The following is a 16205-nucleotide window of genomic DNA, read 5'->3' on the forward strand; positions in this document are numbered from 1 at the left end:
CCGGCAAATGGTAAACACTCAGACAATGCACCGTTTCATCCTCAGAACGGGAGGGCCACAAGCAGGAGACTCTGTGAGACTCTCCCCCGTCAGGAGGAACACAAGAAGATATACATGCATACACTAGAGCCTGGGAGGCAAGGTCAACCAAAGACACACAGAACCATACACATCTTAAACGCACACACCTCATCGAGAGGAAGATACAGCATAAGAGTGTATCACACAGGAACTCATTCCTTCTTCTGCAGCAGACCTTCCACGGAGGCGAAGCTCTGGACGAACCATCAGCGCTGATTAGGGACTTAGACATATTCGATTTCTCACGCTTTATGACTCTGTATAACCGTTGCCACTTTACTTAATAAATCCAAGGTCCTCGTGCCGATAGACTTTATTACCTCTCCGTCTCATTTTATCTGGTCCAGTAGCTAGACAGACCGTTTTTCCCAGCAATTTGGTGACCTCCGACGTGAATTTTTTCTGAATTGAACACGCAACTGGGAAACGAGAGACGGAGAGCGGCACGACCTCGGGACCCCGGAGCACCGGACCGGTTCCTGCAGTCTCACCTCGGGCCCAACAAAAGGTAGGCAGAACCTGTTGATAAAATCCAAACTCTGCATAGTTATATAGGAACCACATTAGGAGGTGAGACTGTGAGAGCGGTTCGCTACGGGATATCTCGTGGGGACGAATAGAGCTCCATCCCAGCATTCCCCCATAAACCCGATTGACCCTGAACGCGTGACACATCGAATATCGGCTCGTTGCATGGTGAAAGAATACCCTCGAGACCATAGGGCCTATAAGAATCGGGCATAGTGATACAAGACTACCGATGGCCAAGTTATTGATGTGTAAAGAGGGTTAGAGTCCCCACCAGTGTATCAAGAGGGTTCGAGTCCCCACCTGTGTAAAGAGGGTTCGAGTCCCCACCTGTGTAAAGAGGGTTAGAGTCCCCACCTGTGTAAAGAGGGTTAGAGTCCCCACCAGTGTATCAAGAGGGTTCGAGTCCCCACCTGTGTAAAGAGGGTTCGAGTCCCCACCTGTGTAAAGAGGGTTCGAGTCCCCACCTGTGTAAAGAGGGTTCGAGTCCCCACCTGTGTAAAGAGGGTTCGAGTCCCCACCTGTGTAAAGAGGGTTAGAGTCCCCACCAATGTATTAAGGGGGTTGGAGTCCCCCAGAGTGGGGTTAGAGTCCCCACCTGTGTAAAGAGGGTTAGAGTCCCCACCTGTGTAAAGAGGGTTAGAGTCCCCACCTGTGTAAAGAGGGTTAGAGTCCCCACCTGTGTAAAGAGGGTTAGAGTCCCCACCAGAGTGGGGTTAGAGTCCCCACCTGTGTAAAGAGGGTTTGAGTCCCCACCTGTGTAAAGAGGGTTAGAGTCCCCACCTGTGTATTAAGGGGGTTGGAGTCCCCCAGAGGGGGTTAGAGTCCCCTTCTTTGTCTGTATATTAAATAATTCTATGTGGTAAGCTATATATTCATTGCATATGCGGGGACTGACGGACAGACACCTGAACTGACGCAGACTAGGGATAGCAGAGACCTCTCACCCCCACCTTCACGACCAGAGAGCAAGTGCGTGTGTATGGAGTCGAGAACGAGAGTCAGCGTGGGTGGAAGAATAGGAGAGCATGGGTGAGAGCGAGACAGAGAGACAGTGTGTGTATGCACGAGTGAGAGAGAGGTTGAGACGGAGAGACTATGTGTGTGTGTGTGTGTGAGAGGCCCAGAGAAAAAAAAAAAAAAAAAAGAGAACAAGCGTATCTATGAGCCGGCTAAATATAGAAATAAATCATTCAATGATAACCCGGGTGTGTGTGTGCAGCGTTCCCTTGTTTTGTTATGCTCAACGCTATGTGTGCAGCGCTTGCTTGCTTTGTTGTGCTCAACGCTATTTTGCAGTGTCTGATGATATGTTTCTGTGTGCATCTGCGAGAGACTGAACGAAAGGTCTGTTGATGTGTGTCTGTGTGCGTCTGCGTGAAAGAGAGGATCTGTGAGTGAGTCAGTGAGTGTATGCGTGGTCCGCTCTATCTTCGCCCGTTAAAACGGGTAAAGGAAAGAATGGACAGATTGATAATAATGAATAATGTCTCTCTGACGTATTGCTTCGGTCTATGGCTTAACCTGCGGACCTAGATAAATTGACAAGGATAAATAACTTTTTTACTGCGTTGCTTCAATCTACTGTTTGACCCGTTAAAACCAGACCTAGATAAGTCGACAAAGATAAAGGATATATCTTTTACTGTGTTTCTTTACAATTACTACTGGACCTGTCGCATAGATAAACTACGATACTAAACAACATCTCTTTGTCGCGTTGGTTGGCGATTTAGCCTGTTGAAACAGATTAATCAATAAAGATAGATAACGATTATTGGCTATGAGGAATATCTGGATGTATTGAATAACGTCTCTAGGCCCCGTTGTTGTTTTTGCTTCCTTCCCCCCCTGTTTTTTCCTCCTTTTCTCCTCCTCCAAGTTGCCCCCTAGCCTCTCGTCCGCTCTCGTGTGTTAGACAGGTCACACAGAGTTATAGCACCACAGCCGCCATTTTTTGAGTTCTCTCACTAAGTCCCAAGCCACACCTCCCCCTCCGCCAAAACTGGACCACCCCGACTCTGCCCTTCCCCAACTACAGCGCCCCCTACTGGACCACTCCGACTCTGCCCTTCCCCAACTACAGCGCCCCCTACTGGACCACTCCGACTCTGCCCTTCCCCAACTACAGCGCCCCCTACTGGACCACTCCGACTCTGCCCTTCCCCAACTACAGCGCCCCCTACTGGACCACTCCGACTCTGCCCTTCCCCAACTACAGCGCCCCCTACTGGACCACTCCGACTCTGCCCTTCCCCAACTACAGCGCCCCCTACTGGACCACTCCGACTCTGCCCTTCCCCAACTACAGCGCCCCCTACTGGACCACTCCGACTCTGCCCTTCCCCAACTACAGCGCCCCCTACTGGACCACTCCGACTCTGCCCTTCCCCAACTACAGCGCCCCCTACTGGACCACTCCGACTCTGCCCTTCCCCAACTACAGCGCCCCCTACTGGACCACTCCGACTCTGCCCTTCCCCAACTACAGCGCCCCCTACTGGACCACTCCGACTCTGCCCTTCCCCAACTACAGCGCCCCCTACTGGACCACTCCGACTCTTCCCTTCCCCAACTACAGCGCCCCCTACTGGACCACTCCGACTCTGCCCTTCCCCAACTACAGCGCCCCCTACTGGACCACTCCGACTCTGCCCTTCCCCAACTACAGCGCCCCCTACTGGACCACTCCGACTCTGCCCTTCCCCAACTACAGCGCCCCCCTACTGGACCACTCCGACTCTGCCCTTCCCCAACTACAGCGCCCCCTACTGGACCACTCCGACTCTGCCCTTCCCCAACTACAGCGCCCCCTACTGGACCACTCCGACTCTGCCCTTCCCCAACTACAGCGCCCCCTACTGGACCACTCCGACTCTGCCCTTCCCCAACTACAGCGCCCCCTACTGGACCACTCCGACTCTGCCCTTCCCCAACTACAGCGCCCCCTACTGGACCACTCCGACTCTGCCCTTCCCCAACTACAGCGCCCCCTACTGGAAGAATTATCCCAGTTACTAATAAAGCTAAAAAGACAAACCTCCCCACACCCGGCCTTCAGTGTAAAGGCGTCCACAACCCCGACCACCCCATACCAGGTTGCTGCAAGAAGAAGCGGCGAACACACCCACGATGTCAGACGAGCAACGGACCAGAGCGCTGGGCTGGTTGTGCCTCAACGCCGAACCAGGGAGAATATTGAAAGGCCAAGACCGGAAGAAATGGGAGGACCGATGTGAAGTATACATCAAAACCTGGCAGAGGGAGGGAGTGATCCGAATGGGACCCCTCGACCAGACCGGCCGGGCCGCCATACGTGCGCACATTGGCAACCAGTATGAACTGGCAAAGGTCCGCCGCGACAACGCCGGAACCAAGGCGGGACGAGCGGATACACTCGAAGCCCAAGACCGGATAAAACAAAAGAGAATCTTAGTATTGAATGCACTGGCCTCTTGCCTCCCGCCCCTCACCCTAAAACCAGCCCCCTCTCCCAGGAACCCCTTCCTAGCGGACCAAGTAACCCCTACCCGACCGAATCTGATAGCCCCAGTCTATCCAACCCCTGGCCAACCGAGCCTGACAGCTCCGCTCTATCCCTCCCTACCGGAGGGCGATGTGCAGACCCGCCCACCTCCGTACTCCTTTCCCTATGCCCCAACCGACTTCCCGCCCCTGCCCACCCAGGTCCCTGCGCCCCCCCATCTCATGCACCCAGTTATCGAAATAACCCACGCCACACCTCAGTCCCCGGTCACGGTGACCTGGCAAAACCCCGCCCCCCTGGAACCAGAACGAGCCAAAGAAGGGATCCACTTCACAAGGAGAGACCATCCACAAGGCAAGGAAAGCCTGAAGCCGACGATAGCTCCCTCCCCATGCCCGATGATACCCGGAAGAGCCGGGCCATTGGGGCAAGAACCACCCAGCGCCGAGAACTGGACACCCCCCTCCTCGAACTACAGCCAAGCCCCCGAAACCAGGCTACCACCACCAGAGCGAGCCCAGCCGAAAGCTGAAAGGATACGGACGCGGATCGGCGCCCACGGCGCCAGCGCTTTGGACCTGGACTCCTTCCTGATCAACCTATCGTCCAAAGGAGATGAAGCAGAAGTGGCAGGAGCAATAGAAGTAATGAGGAGACACTCCGGAATCCCCCAAGGGAGGCACACAAGACACGAAGAAACAGATGATGATGATGCAGACACCTTGGAATGGGACCCACTGGGAGCAAAATGGAAAGAGGAAGCGCTGGAAAGAATGACCCACAGCATCGAGACAGAAGTCCATCTCCTGTCTCGACAGCTGCGGGAAAGGGACGAAGGCAGAGACCAGAGGTGGGGAAGAGGCGCAATCCGCGGGACAATTGGCCCGGGCAGATCACGGGCCCGAAGTACCGGAACCTCGATCACGACCACCAGCACTCCACAAGAGTCCGGGTCCCAAAGGAACCGACCCCCCAGCCACCGGATGAACCGCGACCAGAGTGAAAGCCCAGAGTTAATGTACCCACTAATGGACACCCCTGGAGGACGACCAATGTACGTTCCCTGGACCCACCGCGACCTCAAGGGAGTAGTGGAAGACCTTCCCTCGCTCAAACTAGGAGCGGGCAAGTGGATCAGGAACCTCGAGCGACTGACCACAGCCGACCGGCTCACCATGGGGGACATCCGAGCGGTCCTCATGAGAGGAGAAGGACCCCGAGCAGTCAACGACGTGGAAAATACGGCCAGAACCACCAGAGAGCCGGACGACTCCCCCTTCGACCCCTTCCGCCCCCTATGGTGGGAGGCCCTGAGGGGCCTCTACCCACCCCAGAACTCAGCAGCATGCATGACCGGCCTGAAAAGAAAACCCAGTGAATCAGCGGGCGAATACCTTACAAGAGCCACCGAACGATGGAAAGACGGATTCGGAACCCTACCAGGAGCCTCCGACGCCACCGAAGCCATGTTCCGGATCGCGGTTGAAACGGGTCTCTGTACCAAGGTCCGCGAAGGCCTCAAAACAGTGATTGGCCTCGGAAGAATGAACGCCATGGACTGGGAGGAGGCCCTTACACACCACGTGACCCTGGAGCAAGACCGAGAAGACGACGACGCCAAAGAAGAACACGACCTGAAGAAACGACTCTTGCGCATGGACGTGAAGAAAGCCACCCAGGAACACAACCGGGACAAGAAAGAGTCCAACAAAGACCACGCCTCCGAGATCATGCCCCTCGGAGTGGCCCAGCCTCCGGCCCCGCCGCCCACTCCCAACCCCTTGGTACAGCCAAGCGGACCTCCTCCGACCCAGATGCAAGCCCCTCCCGCTCAAGCATGGGAGTCCCAACCCCCGCCGAACCCGTACCCTTATCACCAATACCCACCCCCGAACCAATACCCACCCCCGAACCAATACCCACCCCCGAACCAATACCCACCCCCGAACCCAGCGACACAGACGGGCCCCGGAATGTACCAGAACCAACAGTCCAAACCTAGAGGCGGACTCAAATGGAGAGGAAGGGGCCGGGGCCAAAACACAAACCCTACCCAGTCCTACTCCTGCTTCATTTGTGGGCTCCTAGGACACTGGGCGAGGGACTGCCCCCAGACGAGACAGCCAGGGATGCAGCACGACCAACAACCACAACCCGGTCCGCCCTACGGTAACCCTGGAAATGGATCGACGCAGGCCCCAGACCCCGGAACCCCGATGTACCCTCTATGGAGGGACCCGGGATACGACAGCCAATACTGACGGGACCCGAGGACCTCGAGAGGGACCCAGGTGGTGAACCTGGGAATGGGGGCCCCAATGGTGGATGGAATCGTAAACCAGACCCCGATTCGATTCATGGTCGACACCGGAGCCACAGTTTCCACCATCGGGAACCTGAACCATGAAATCCCACCCCTCTCCACTCGAACCCTGACTACCATGGGGTTCTCGGGAATAGAAAAGAACAACCCCCTCACAACCCCCTTGCCGCTCACCATCCTAGGGCAAACCTTCTACCACTCCCTCCTATATGCCCCTGAGTGTCCCACCAACCTCATGGGCAGAGACATCCTGAGCAAGATCAACTGCCACATCAGCTGCTCCCCCGAAGGAACTACAATGACGACAGAAGCCGACCAACCCCTCCAGATGATGCTAGTACATGAACCCCCGCCCCTGTGCCCCCCGTCAGACATATATTGGATCCGGAACATGACTACCCCGGACGGACTCAAGCCCCTAGAAGAAACGTATCGAGAATGGGCCTCCTGGATCTATCAACAGGGGGACTCCTACCCACCGCACGACCCCCTCCACACAACCCTTAACGTTCTACGAGACCCAGACGAAAGCTACGACGAACAATGGAGACACACAATGGAGGGAACCGGCCAAAAGTGCTACTATGAAGCAATGTACGTCGGACCTGAAGGGGTGGCGGCCCCCACCCTTCTCACCCCAGATCAACAATACTGGTACCGCCTCAAACCCGAGTCCCGACCACACGTGACCCTGGCAGTGGCCAAACACCACACGGCCATGAAGCTGGGGCCCATGGTCCGCCGAGCGGCTCAAGTACAAGAGTGGGCCTCCACCGACAACCCGTGCATACACATAGCCCCTGGTACAGGCTTGATCAGAATCTCCTTCCCCCGGACGGCCTCCTGGGGGGTGGCAGAACGAGTGGAGCGCGAACGACCGCTCGCCCCCGAGGAGGTCGACGCCACCAGCCCCCGGGAAGCCGAAGACCCCGACGTAAAGATCATGCTAGACGACCTCCCTCCGGAGCTCTGGGCCACCGGCGCCTACGACATGGGGTTTACCCCCCAGCACAACATCCACATACCTCTCAAACCCGACCAAACCCCGATTCACCAGCCCCAGTACAAGGTCAGACCCGAGGCAGAAGCAGGGATCACAGCCACCATACAGGGACTCAAAGAGGCAGGAGTCCTCCGACCCTCTCAGTCCCTTTGGAACACCCCGATTCTCCCAGTAAAGAAAGCGGACGGGCTCACATGGAGGATGGCCCACGATCTCCGTCTAGTGAACGACGCTACGGAAGGACCCCCAGAGAGGGTGCCAAACCCGCAGGTGGCGCTCCACGTAGTTAACCCCGAACACCTCTGGTTCTCTGCAATAGACCTGGCCAACGCTTTTTTCTGCATCCCCCTGGACAAAGACTCACAAGACATCTTCTCTTTTACCTGGAGGGGAGAAAAACTCACCTACACCCGAATGCCCCAGGGGTACCGATCGACCCCCACCATATTCAACGACTGTGTGCGGAAGGACCTCAAGGACACGGTACTTCCCGACGGAGTGGTTATGGTCCAATATGTAGACGACATCCTGCTCGCAGCACCCACCAGACAAGCCTGTGTGGACGCTACCAAGACCCTGCTCAAGACACTAGGGAAAGCAGGGTACAAGGTCAAGCGGCCCAAACTACAAGCTGTCCGGACCACGGTGAAATTCCTGGGAAGGCTGGTCGGGGGAGATACCAGAGACATGACCCAGGACACCCGAGAAACCATCCTGAATTACCCAAGACCCGCCACGGTTCAGCAAATGTTGGCCTTCCTGGGCCTGTGCAATTACAGCCGCCAGTACCTCCCGGAATTCACAGAGCGGACGTCCGAACTCCGCCAGATGGTCACCACAGCCGGGGCCCGACTCCTACGGGCCCCGCTGGAATGGGACACAGGAAAGGACACCGCCTTCCATCAGCTGAAGCAGGCCCTCCACTCAGCCGCCGCCCTCCAAGCCCCCGACTATACGACCCCCTTCCACCTGGACGTCACACAAAGGAACGGAAATGTAGCGGCCACCCTCTGGCAGGCAAAGGCAGGCACCCGAAGGATCCTCCTCTATCACAGCTCGGCCCTACCCACCCCGGCCCTAGGACTCCCTCACTGCGCCAGACATCTCATGGCCATCGCCATCGCCCTACGAAAAACACAGTTCCTCACCATGAACAACCCTACGGTGGTACACACCACCCACGGAGTTAAGGCAGCGGTGGATAGCTCGCTCTTCACCCTGTCGACCGCCATCACCCAGATCCGGCTGACCGAAGCCCTGACGGACCCCTCGGTGAGCTACTCAACAAAAGGAGTGAATATGACCGGAGAGTATCCCGCAGACACGGACGGCACCCCCCACAACTGCACGCCTCGTATCCTCTCAGAACTCCGAGCACGACCAGACCTCAAAGGATCACCCCTGGAAACACCCAAAGCAGTGTGGTACACTGACGGCTGCTGCTACAAGGATGCCCTGGGGACCAACATCGCCTCTTGGGCGGTGGTGGAACAGGGGCCGACAGGGGTCTGCCACACCAGACACTCGGGGATACTCCCGGAGTATCCCTCGGCCCAAAGGGCTGAACTCACGGCTATGGTCGTAGCCCTCGAAGCCGCGAAGGGCCTACGCCTCGACATTTACACCGACAGCAACTACGTGTACGAGCTCTGCCATCTCAACGCCACCCAAGCAGAAAGGCGGGGTATGCTGACCTCCACAGGGGCGCCCCTGAAGCACAGGGACCTCGTCGTCCGCCTACTCCTCGCCATCCAGCTACCAGAATCTGTGGCCATCATCAAGTGCCAGGGCCACACAAAAGGAGACTCCTTGATCACCCGCGGTAACAATGCCGCCGATGCCGCCGCCAAGAAGGCGGGGGGCTACACACCACCGCTAGTCCTTTCCCTGCTGGACCCCTTGGACGGGGAACCATACCCGAGGAGCATGAGCGACCTCCTGATATACCTTGGCGAGATGCAAGAACACGCCGGTCCTTACGAGAAGAGCTGCTGGATCGCACGAGGATGCACTCAAGACGAATCTGAAATCTACCGCTACTCGGATGGCAAACCGGCACTCAGCTCCCGAGCTCTCTCTCTCATGGCTCGGTCACACCACTCCCGCACCCACCAGGGCACCACCGCAACAATGGAGACAATCCGGCGAGACTGGTGGCACCCCGAAATGAAAGCCAGCATTCAGGAAGTGATCAAGGACTGTCACGCCTGCCAAATACATAACCCACGCCCAACCCACAAACCACCCAGAGGAATTTTCCCCGTTCCCCAACTACCCTTCCAAGAACTCTACATAGACTACACTGACATGGGGCCGGACAACCGCGCGCAGGGGAGACGCTACCTCCTGGTGATTGTCGATAGATTTACCAAATGGGTAGAGGCCTTCCCCACCAAACGTGAAGACAGCGCGTCCGTAGTCAAAATTTTGCTAAATGACATCATTCCCCGTTGGGGCTACCCCAAGCTACTCTGCTCAGACAACGGGTCGCATTTCTCTAACGCCAAATTACAGGAGGTAGAGGCCGCGTTAGGAATAGCACACCGGTTTGGCTCCGTCTACCACCCCCAGAGCCAGGGCCTGGTGGAAAGGGCGAACCGGACTCTCAAGAGCGTGATCGCGAAGGCAGTTCACCCTGGGGACACAGGTCCCCAGCAGCAACAGTTGCTGCAGGAGGAGCTAGCGGGCTACGCCTCTAAGAAAAAGATGAACTGGATAGAAGCTCTCCCATTGGCGTTGTTCAGCGTGCGCTCCCATCCTAGCTCCCGGTGCGGGCTTAGCCCCTTCGAGTTAGTGACAGGTAGGCCCATGCCCGGGCCACATTCTCCCCCCAGGGGCCCGGTACTGGACCATTATGATGAAGCACTCTTAGAATATGTACAAGCCCTGACTCTCGCCTCCCGAGCCTTGTACACACAGGTCACCTCCCTCCCGAACCCCGCGGATCCCGACCCCGTCCTCGTCAATCCCGGGGATTGGGTCTGGGTCAGGGTCCACAAGAGACAATGCCTTCAGCCACGGTGGGAAGGCCCCTATAAGGTACTTCTGGCCACCCCCTTCTCTGTCTCCCTTTCAGGAAGGAGCGGCGCCCGCTGGCACCATCTGTCTACCACCCGCAAGGCCGACAACCCGCATGACCGCACCCTGGCTACCGTTCAACGCGACCTCGCACGGCTGCACCATGAGACCACCACTGACGCCACAGGAAGCCCGGACCAGTAGACGTTGCATCATCGGCATGGTAGGAATAACCGGGGCTATGATGGGTTTCTTCATCCTGTGGGGAATGGACTTCCATACAGCCATCCCGGGGAGGTCCTCCACCATCACTCCCCCGTCTACGACGATACAACCCTCATCGGGACCCCCAACCCAGGGTCCACACCGCCGCAAGAGACAGACACCCCTGCAAGCCGCCAAGTCCCCCGGCGACCCCTGCCTCAACAAATACGGTGGGCTATCCCTAACCTATACTTATGGTTCCAGCGCCGCCTATACCTTCCTCCTATGCGACGTCGTTCCGTGCGTAGGCGGACCCGCAGCCTGGGAGAAGTACGATGCATACATCTGCGATGCTCCCAAGGGCTCCTTCACGGGAGTCCAGGGCAACGGGGTAATGACGTCCCCGGACAACAGCCAGAGCTGGTGTCGAGGATGGGGAAATGTACTATGGATGACGGGGAGGCACCAGGGGTACTATGTGACTAACCGCTCTCAGACTCTCCCCAGGCCGGTCGTAACGGCCGCACTACAGGCGAACGGCTTCCTCTCGGGAGGCAACGGCAGAATCACCCTTACCCTCAGGAACATTACCAGCAACCCGTACCAAGGCTGGGGCAAACCCACGTTAGGGTCGACCCGGGCGTGCGGGGTAAATACGGACTCTGCCTATCTCGTGTTCGGGGTATCCCAGTCCGGCCCGGACACGACGGCGTTGTTAAAAATAAATTTCAGAAAGGCCCCCACCACACCCACCGCACCAGCCTCCAGGGCCAACGCGACAACTCCTAAACCCCCGGTCCGACCCATAATGACTCGCGACGGCCCGGTTACGATTTTTGATTTAGATTCCGTGGGGCGGCTCCCCACCCACGATTCCATCGCGCTCGCGACCGGCTACGCAGACGATAATGCATGGCTTAGCTGGATTGCTGCTACTGTCCGATTCCAGGGGCTGTCCGACTGCGTAGCCTGTGCGTCAGCTCGCCCCCATCTAATCTCGACCCCAGTACTGTTCGACTTTACCAGTGACCCCATCGGTTCTCACTGCATGTTAGCTCTGTTTGTTACCCCCAAACCGGCCGGCTGCGGCCTCCTTAGCTCTCTGTTTCCACCCGGCCTTAACGACTCGATTCCCCCAGTGTACTCCCCTGGGGAGTACACCCACTCTTGCATCACCAGGGTCGGTGCGGTAAATGTTGGGGCGGTACCACCGTCGTGGTGCCACTCCATCACGAACGTTACGCTTTGGCCCAACATGACCGAACCGGGCCTGGGACGCCAAGACCTATTCTGGTCCTGTGACAAATTCACCCTTAGACTTACACTCCCGGCACAATGGTCCGGAACCTGCATTATAGTGCGCCTACTTATGCCCGTCACGCTCTTTACCCGGGGTTCGACCGGGCCCGACCAAACTACCTCTCGACACCGCCGCGACACCGCTCTCACCGACCACTTTGACCTAACCAAGAACACCCCCACGTACATGGATAGCATAGGCATTCCCCGGGGCGTTCCAAATCAGTTTAAGTTAGCAGACCAGATAGCCGCGGGTTTCGAGAACATACCCCTTATCTCTGCCATAATTCCAATCACCCCCAACAAAAACGTAGATCGCATTAATTACATTCACTACAACGTCCAGCGCCTATCCAACCTGACTCGCGACGCGGTAGAAGGCTTGGCCTCACAACTGGCCGCCACCTCTCTAATGGCGTATCAAAACCGTCTAGCCCTGGACATGTTGTTGGCCGAGAAAGGGGGGGTCTGTTCGATGTTTGGGGCTCAATGCTGCACCTTCATTCCCAACAACACGGCCCCTGACGGGTCGGTGACAAGGGCCCTGGCCGGCCTTCGAGCTCTTTCCGTCCAGATGGCAGAGGACTCTGGGATCGACAACCCCATGGAGAAATGGATGACGGACATGTTCGGCAAGTGGAAAGGCCTTCTCATGGCCGTCCTGTCATCCCTGGCTTGCTTTGTCGGGATTGTGGTCTGCTGCGGATGTTGCTGCATCCCCTGTGCCCGCACCCTCTGCTCACGCCTCATCACCACGGCCCTCGAGAAGGAGAAACAACAGCCCCCTCCCTACTCCGAAGCAGCCCCCCTCATGCCCCTTCTGGATTGCCTGGACGAGCTTCCCCTGGACGACCAGATGGTGCCTGAAAAATTTGACTGTGAGTATGGCCTCCCTCGCCCTGCAACCCCTGACTTTGAGTACGAGTTCCCCTACACACTCCCAACCCTCCCCATCGACTGTGTCCCCGCCGAGCCGGACGCCTACCCGTGAGTGCTAGTGGCCTCTCCAGGTGCACGGCCCCGGCGTCCTGTTTCCACCACCGTATGCTGAAACCCCACCACCACACCCCCCTTCCCATACCCCCGCCTGTGACGTGCTAGTAACCTCTCCAGGTGGCCTGCCCCATTCCCGTCCCCGCCAACGGCACCACCCCCCCTCCCACCTGATGCGCCCACGTCGCCCGGACCAGGGATCTGCGTTCCGGTACCAGGGGCTGCGGCCCGTTCCCTTAAGGCTTGAGGGCGCCCCTGGCTGTATTCGCTTCTGTACGCTTCACTGTTTTTAGCCGCTCCCATATCTATGCCCGCGTCTACGCAACCGACGCCGGGAACATAAATGTTGTTGTGTATATCGCTGTCCCACTAGATGGAGCTCGGGGATACACACGGGCGAGATTCCAGGGGCCTTGATTGCCCGGTTATCAGATGAGGTCCTGAGCGCAGTTGAATAAAAGGGTTTAACGCTCAGGTGGCGCCTTGCGACCACCTGCCCATGATGACGCTCAGGACTATTCCGTGGTTTCAGTTGTTCCCGTGCCCCGGGCCTGCCCCGAATACCCCGTGCGTGTGATTGCTTATTGTTACACGACCAGCTAACTCCTCCTCACATCCTTAGTGTTTGGTCATCTGGGGATGGGTTGAGGGGGATTGCCATTCGTTATCTACCTCATATCTTTCTATTATTATTAATATTATTTAGGGACACGTTTCATGGTTGCATTTCTTTCCTGTGATTGTTATTGTGTAGTATTTGTGTGATTGTTGCATTTTTGTTTATTGTTTACTGTTTGTTTTATTGTTGCATTTCGTTGTTATTATTAGGGTTTGGTGTTAGTTTTGTTGTTGGTTGTCGTTGTTGTTTTTGGGTATCGTTTGACATTTGTTTTTTGTTATTGTTAGGGTTTGGTGTTAGTTTTGTTGTTGGTTGTTGTTGTTGTTTTTGGGTATCGTTTGATATTTGTTTTTTGTATTATTGTATGCTTGTGGTATGTTTGTTTTTTGTGTATTACCTGCTGCCACTTTACTTGGTATTGTCTGTTCGTGATGTAAGGCCGGGGTGGATGCCACCCCCTAGGTGGGGTGTGTATGGCACACCCATGTTTGAAGCATGGGTGGCGTTTCTCCCACGTGGTTCCCCATACACCCGGTCCAGCGACTTATTTTAGTCCCATGCTCATGGTTGTTTGTTTTTATGATCATTTTGCCTTCTTTCTGTTGTTTTTAAAAAGTGTTATGATGGTAGTCCCGCGCTGAAGTCCTATCCCTCGTACCCCTGAGTAAAAGTCGTCTTGCGACGACTTGAGGGGGATATGTTGGGCAAAATAACCTGCTGAGCACATCACATGTACATTATAAATATAGCTAACTCCCACCCTAGCTTGAGGAGCACAACACATGGCTGTCACGTTACAATATAGTCCATTTTTAACACATAACACACACATGAGAACATGGTCAGGTGAAGGCCAGAACCAAGGCCCCATCTCTCCTCCCGGCAAATGGTAAACACTCAGACAATGCACCGTTTCATCCTCAGAACGGGAGGGCCACAAGCAGGAGACTCTGTGAGACTCTCCCCCGTCAGGAGGAACACAAGAAGATATACATGCATACACTAGAGCCTGGGAGGCAAGGTCAACCAAAGACACACAGAACCATACACATCTTAAACGCACACACCTCATCGAGAGGAAGATACAGCATAAGAGTGTATCACACAGGAACTCATTCCTTCTTCTGCAGCAGACCTTCCACGGAGGCGAAGCTCTGGACGAACCATCAGCGCTGATTAGGGACTTAGACATATTCGATTTCTCACGCTTTATGACTCTGTATAACCGTTGCCACTTTACTTAATAAATCCAAGGTCCTCGTGCCGATAGACTTTATTACCTCTCCGTCTCATTTTATCTGGTCCAGTAGCTAGACAGACCGTTTTTCCCAACAGCAGCAGCAGCCTCCGGCTCCTCACAGCTTAGATCTTATGAGGTGTCAAGAGGTAGTTATCAATCTATAGAACAAATCATGCTGTGTATGGGCGTGCGTGTGTGTCTTCACTTATCGATCAACCTCCTAGGTCACTCGCTGTCCCTCTTGCTGCCTCTGAACCTTGGTCCCCGACTGGGTAGTCTGCAATCCCTCGTCTACCTCGACACCCAGCATCATATTACTACTGGTCTCCCTCGGAGTAACAAATGGGCAGAGGAAATACAGGATTGCAGAGTACTTCCACGTCTTCAACGGGCCTGCTGCTGACCCACTCCTCTTTCCTGCCTCCTGCCTGCGTCTCTCCTTGAGGTAGGTGTCCCTCAGGACCTTCCACTTTCGTCGGCATTCCTCCTCTGACAAGAAAAAAGCCTACGCTGTGTAATTCGAACTGAACTGTTGAATGCTAACTGCTCACTAACTAGCTTGGTTCAATTGATAGCTGGAATAAAGTAACTTTTAAAGTAAAGTAAATTCAAAAAGACTTACCAGTTAGCCCGACCTCCTGGCTCACCTTCAGCCAAGCCTTGGCCTTGACCGTCTGGTCCTTATAACTGGCCAAGGTGGTGTTGAAGATCTCCGGGAATGCGGAGACTGAAATGATGAGCTTTTCCTCCATTTTAGCGGTTTGATCTGGATCAGGTAGTGAACTCTAGGTCACTCCAAGGGAGTATCACTGATTGGCTGTTACGGCATGTCACTCAGTGGCAACGCTGTTGAATGCTGATTGTCTGTCATCACGCGTTTGCTGCCGAAAAGTTCAAATATTTCTACTCGAGCAGCATTTGTCGCGCCGAAAAATACGTGAACGCGCCAGCCGCCCGTGCCCGGGCACGGGCGTGTTGCGCTGCAAATCAAATTTTGCCGCGCCGCAAATCAAATTTTGCTGCCGGTTTTCTCGGCAGCAAGTGGTCCGGCAGCAAACCCGCAACGCGTCTCTACATTCACTTTGAATGGGATCGTGCTGCGCGGCAACTTTTTGCATCTTTTGGTGTGAACGCAGCGTTACACTGCTTGCTTCGACGCGGCATCTACAACGAAACACATAAGTCAGATTTTAGCATAATATAGTTATAGAGAGCAACCATTCATAAGCCCCCCCTCCCCCAGAGATGGCACGCACACACACACACACGCATATATATACACGCACTGAATCTGTAAAAGAAATATCATAAGAAGATACAAGTAACTGTTTTCAAATTGGATAAATTATCAGCCAGTACATGAAAGGAAAGACAGTTCAGAGTTTTTGAATTGTCAGTTTGTAAGTCACT

General features: G+C 55.5%; 2 protein-coding genes across 2 annotated transcripts in view; both read left to right on the forward strand.

The window, feature by feature from the left end:
* LOC132465761 (protein NYNRIN-like) overlaps positions 1 to 16205 on the forward strand; it is a 116857-nt gene that overhangs the window by 39426 nt on the left and 61226 nt on the right. The gene's annotated exons all lie outside the window — the stretch shown is intronic.
* LOC132459892 (uncharacterized) lies at positions 483 to 12934 on the forward strand. The gene is made up of 3 exons (XM_060054750.1): positions 483 to 589; positions 10499 to 12437; positions 12744 to 12934. The coding sequence occupies exons 2-3, from the start codon at positions 10556 to 10558 to the stop codon at positions 12932 to 12934; spliced, it is 2073 nt and encodes a 690-aa protein (XP_059910733.1). The 5' UTR covers positions 483 to 589; positions 10499 to 10555.

The sequence above is a fragment of the Gadus macrocephalus genome, chromosome 1 (genome assembly GCF_031168955.1).
Source record: "Gadus macrocephalus chromosome 1, ASM3116895v1".
Taxonomy (NCBI): Eukaryota; Metazoa; Chordata; class Actinopteri; order Gadiformes; family Gadidae; genus Gadus; species Gadus macrocephalus.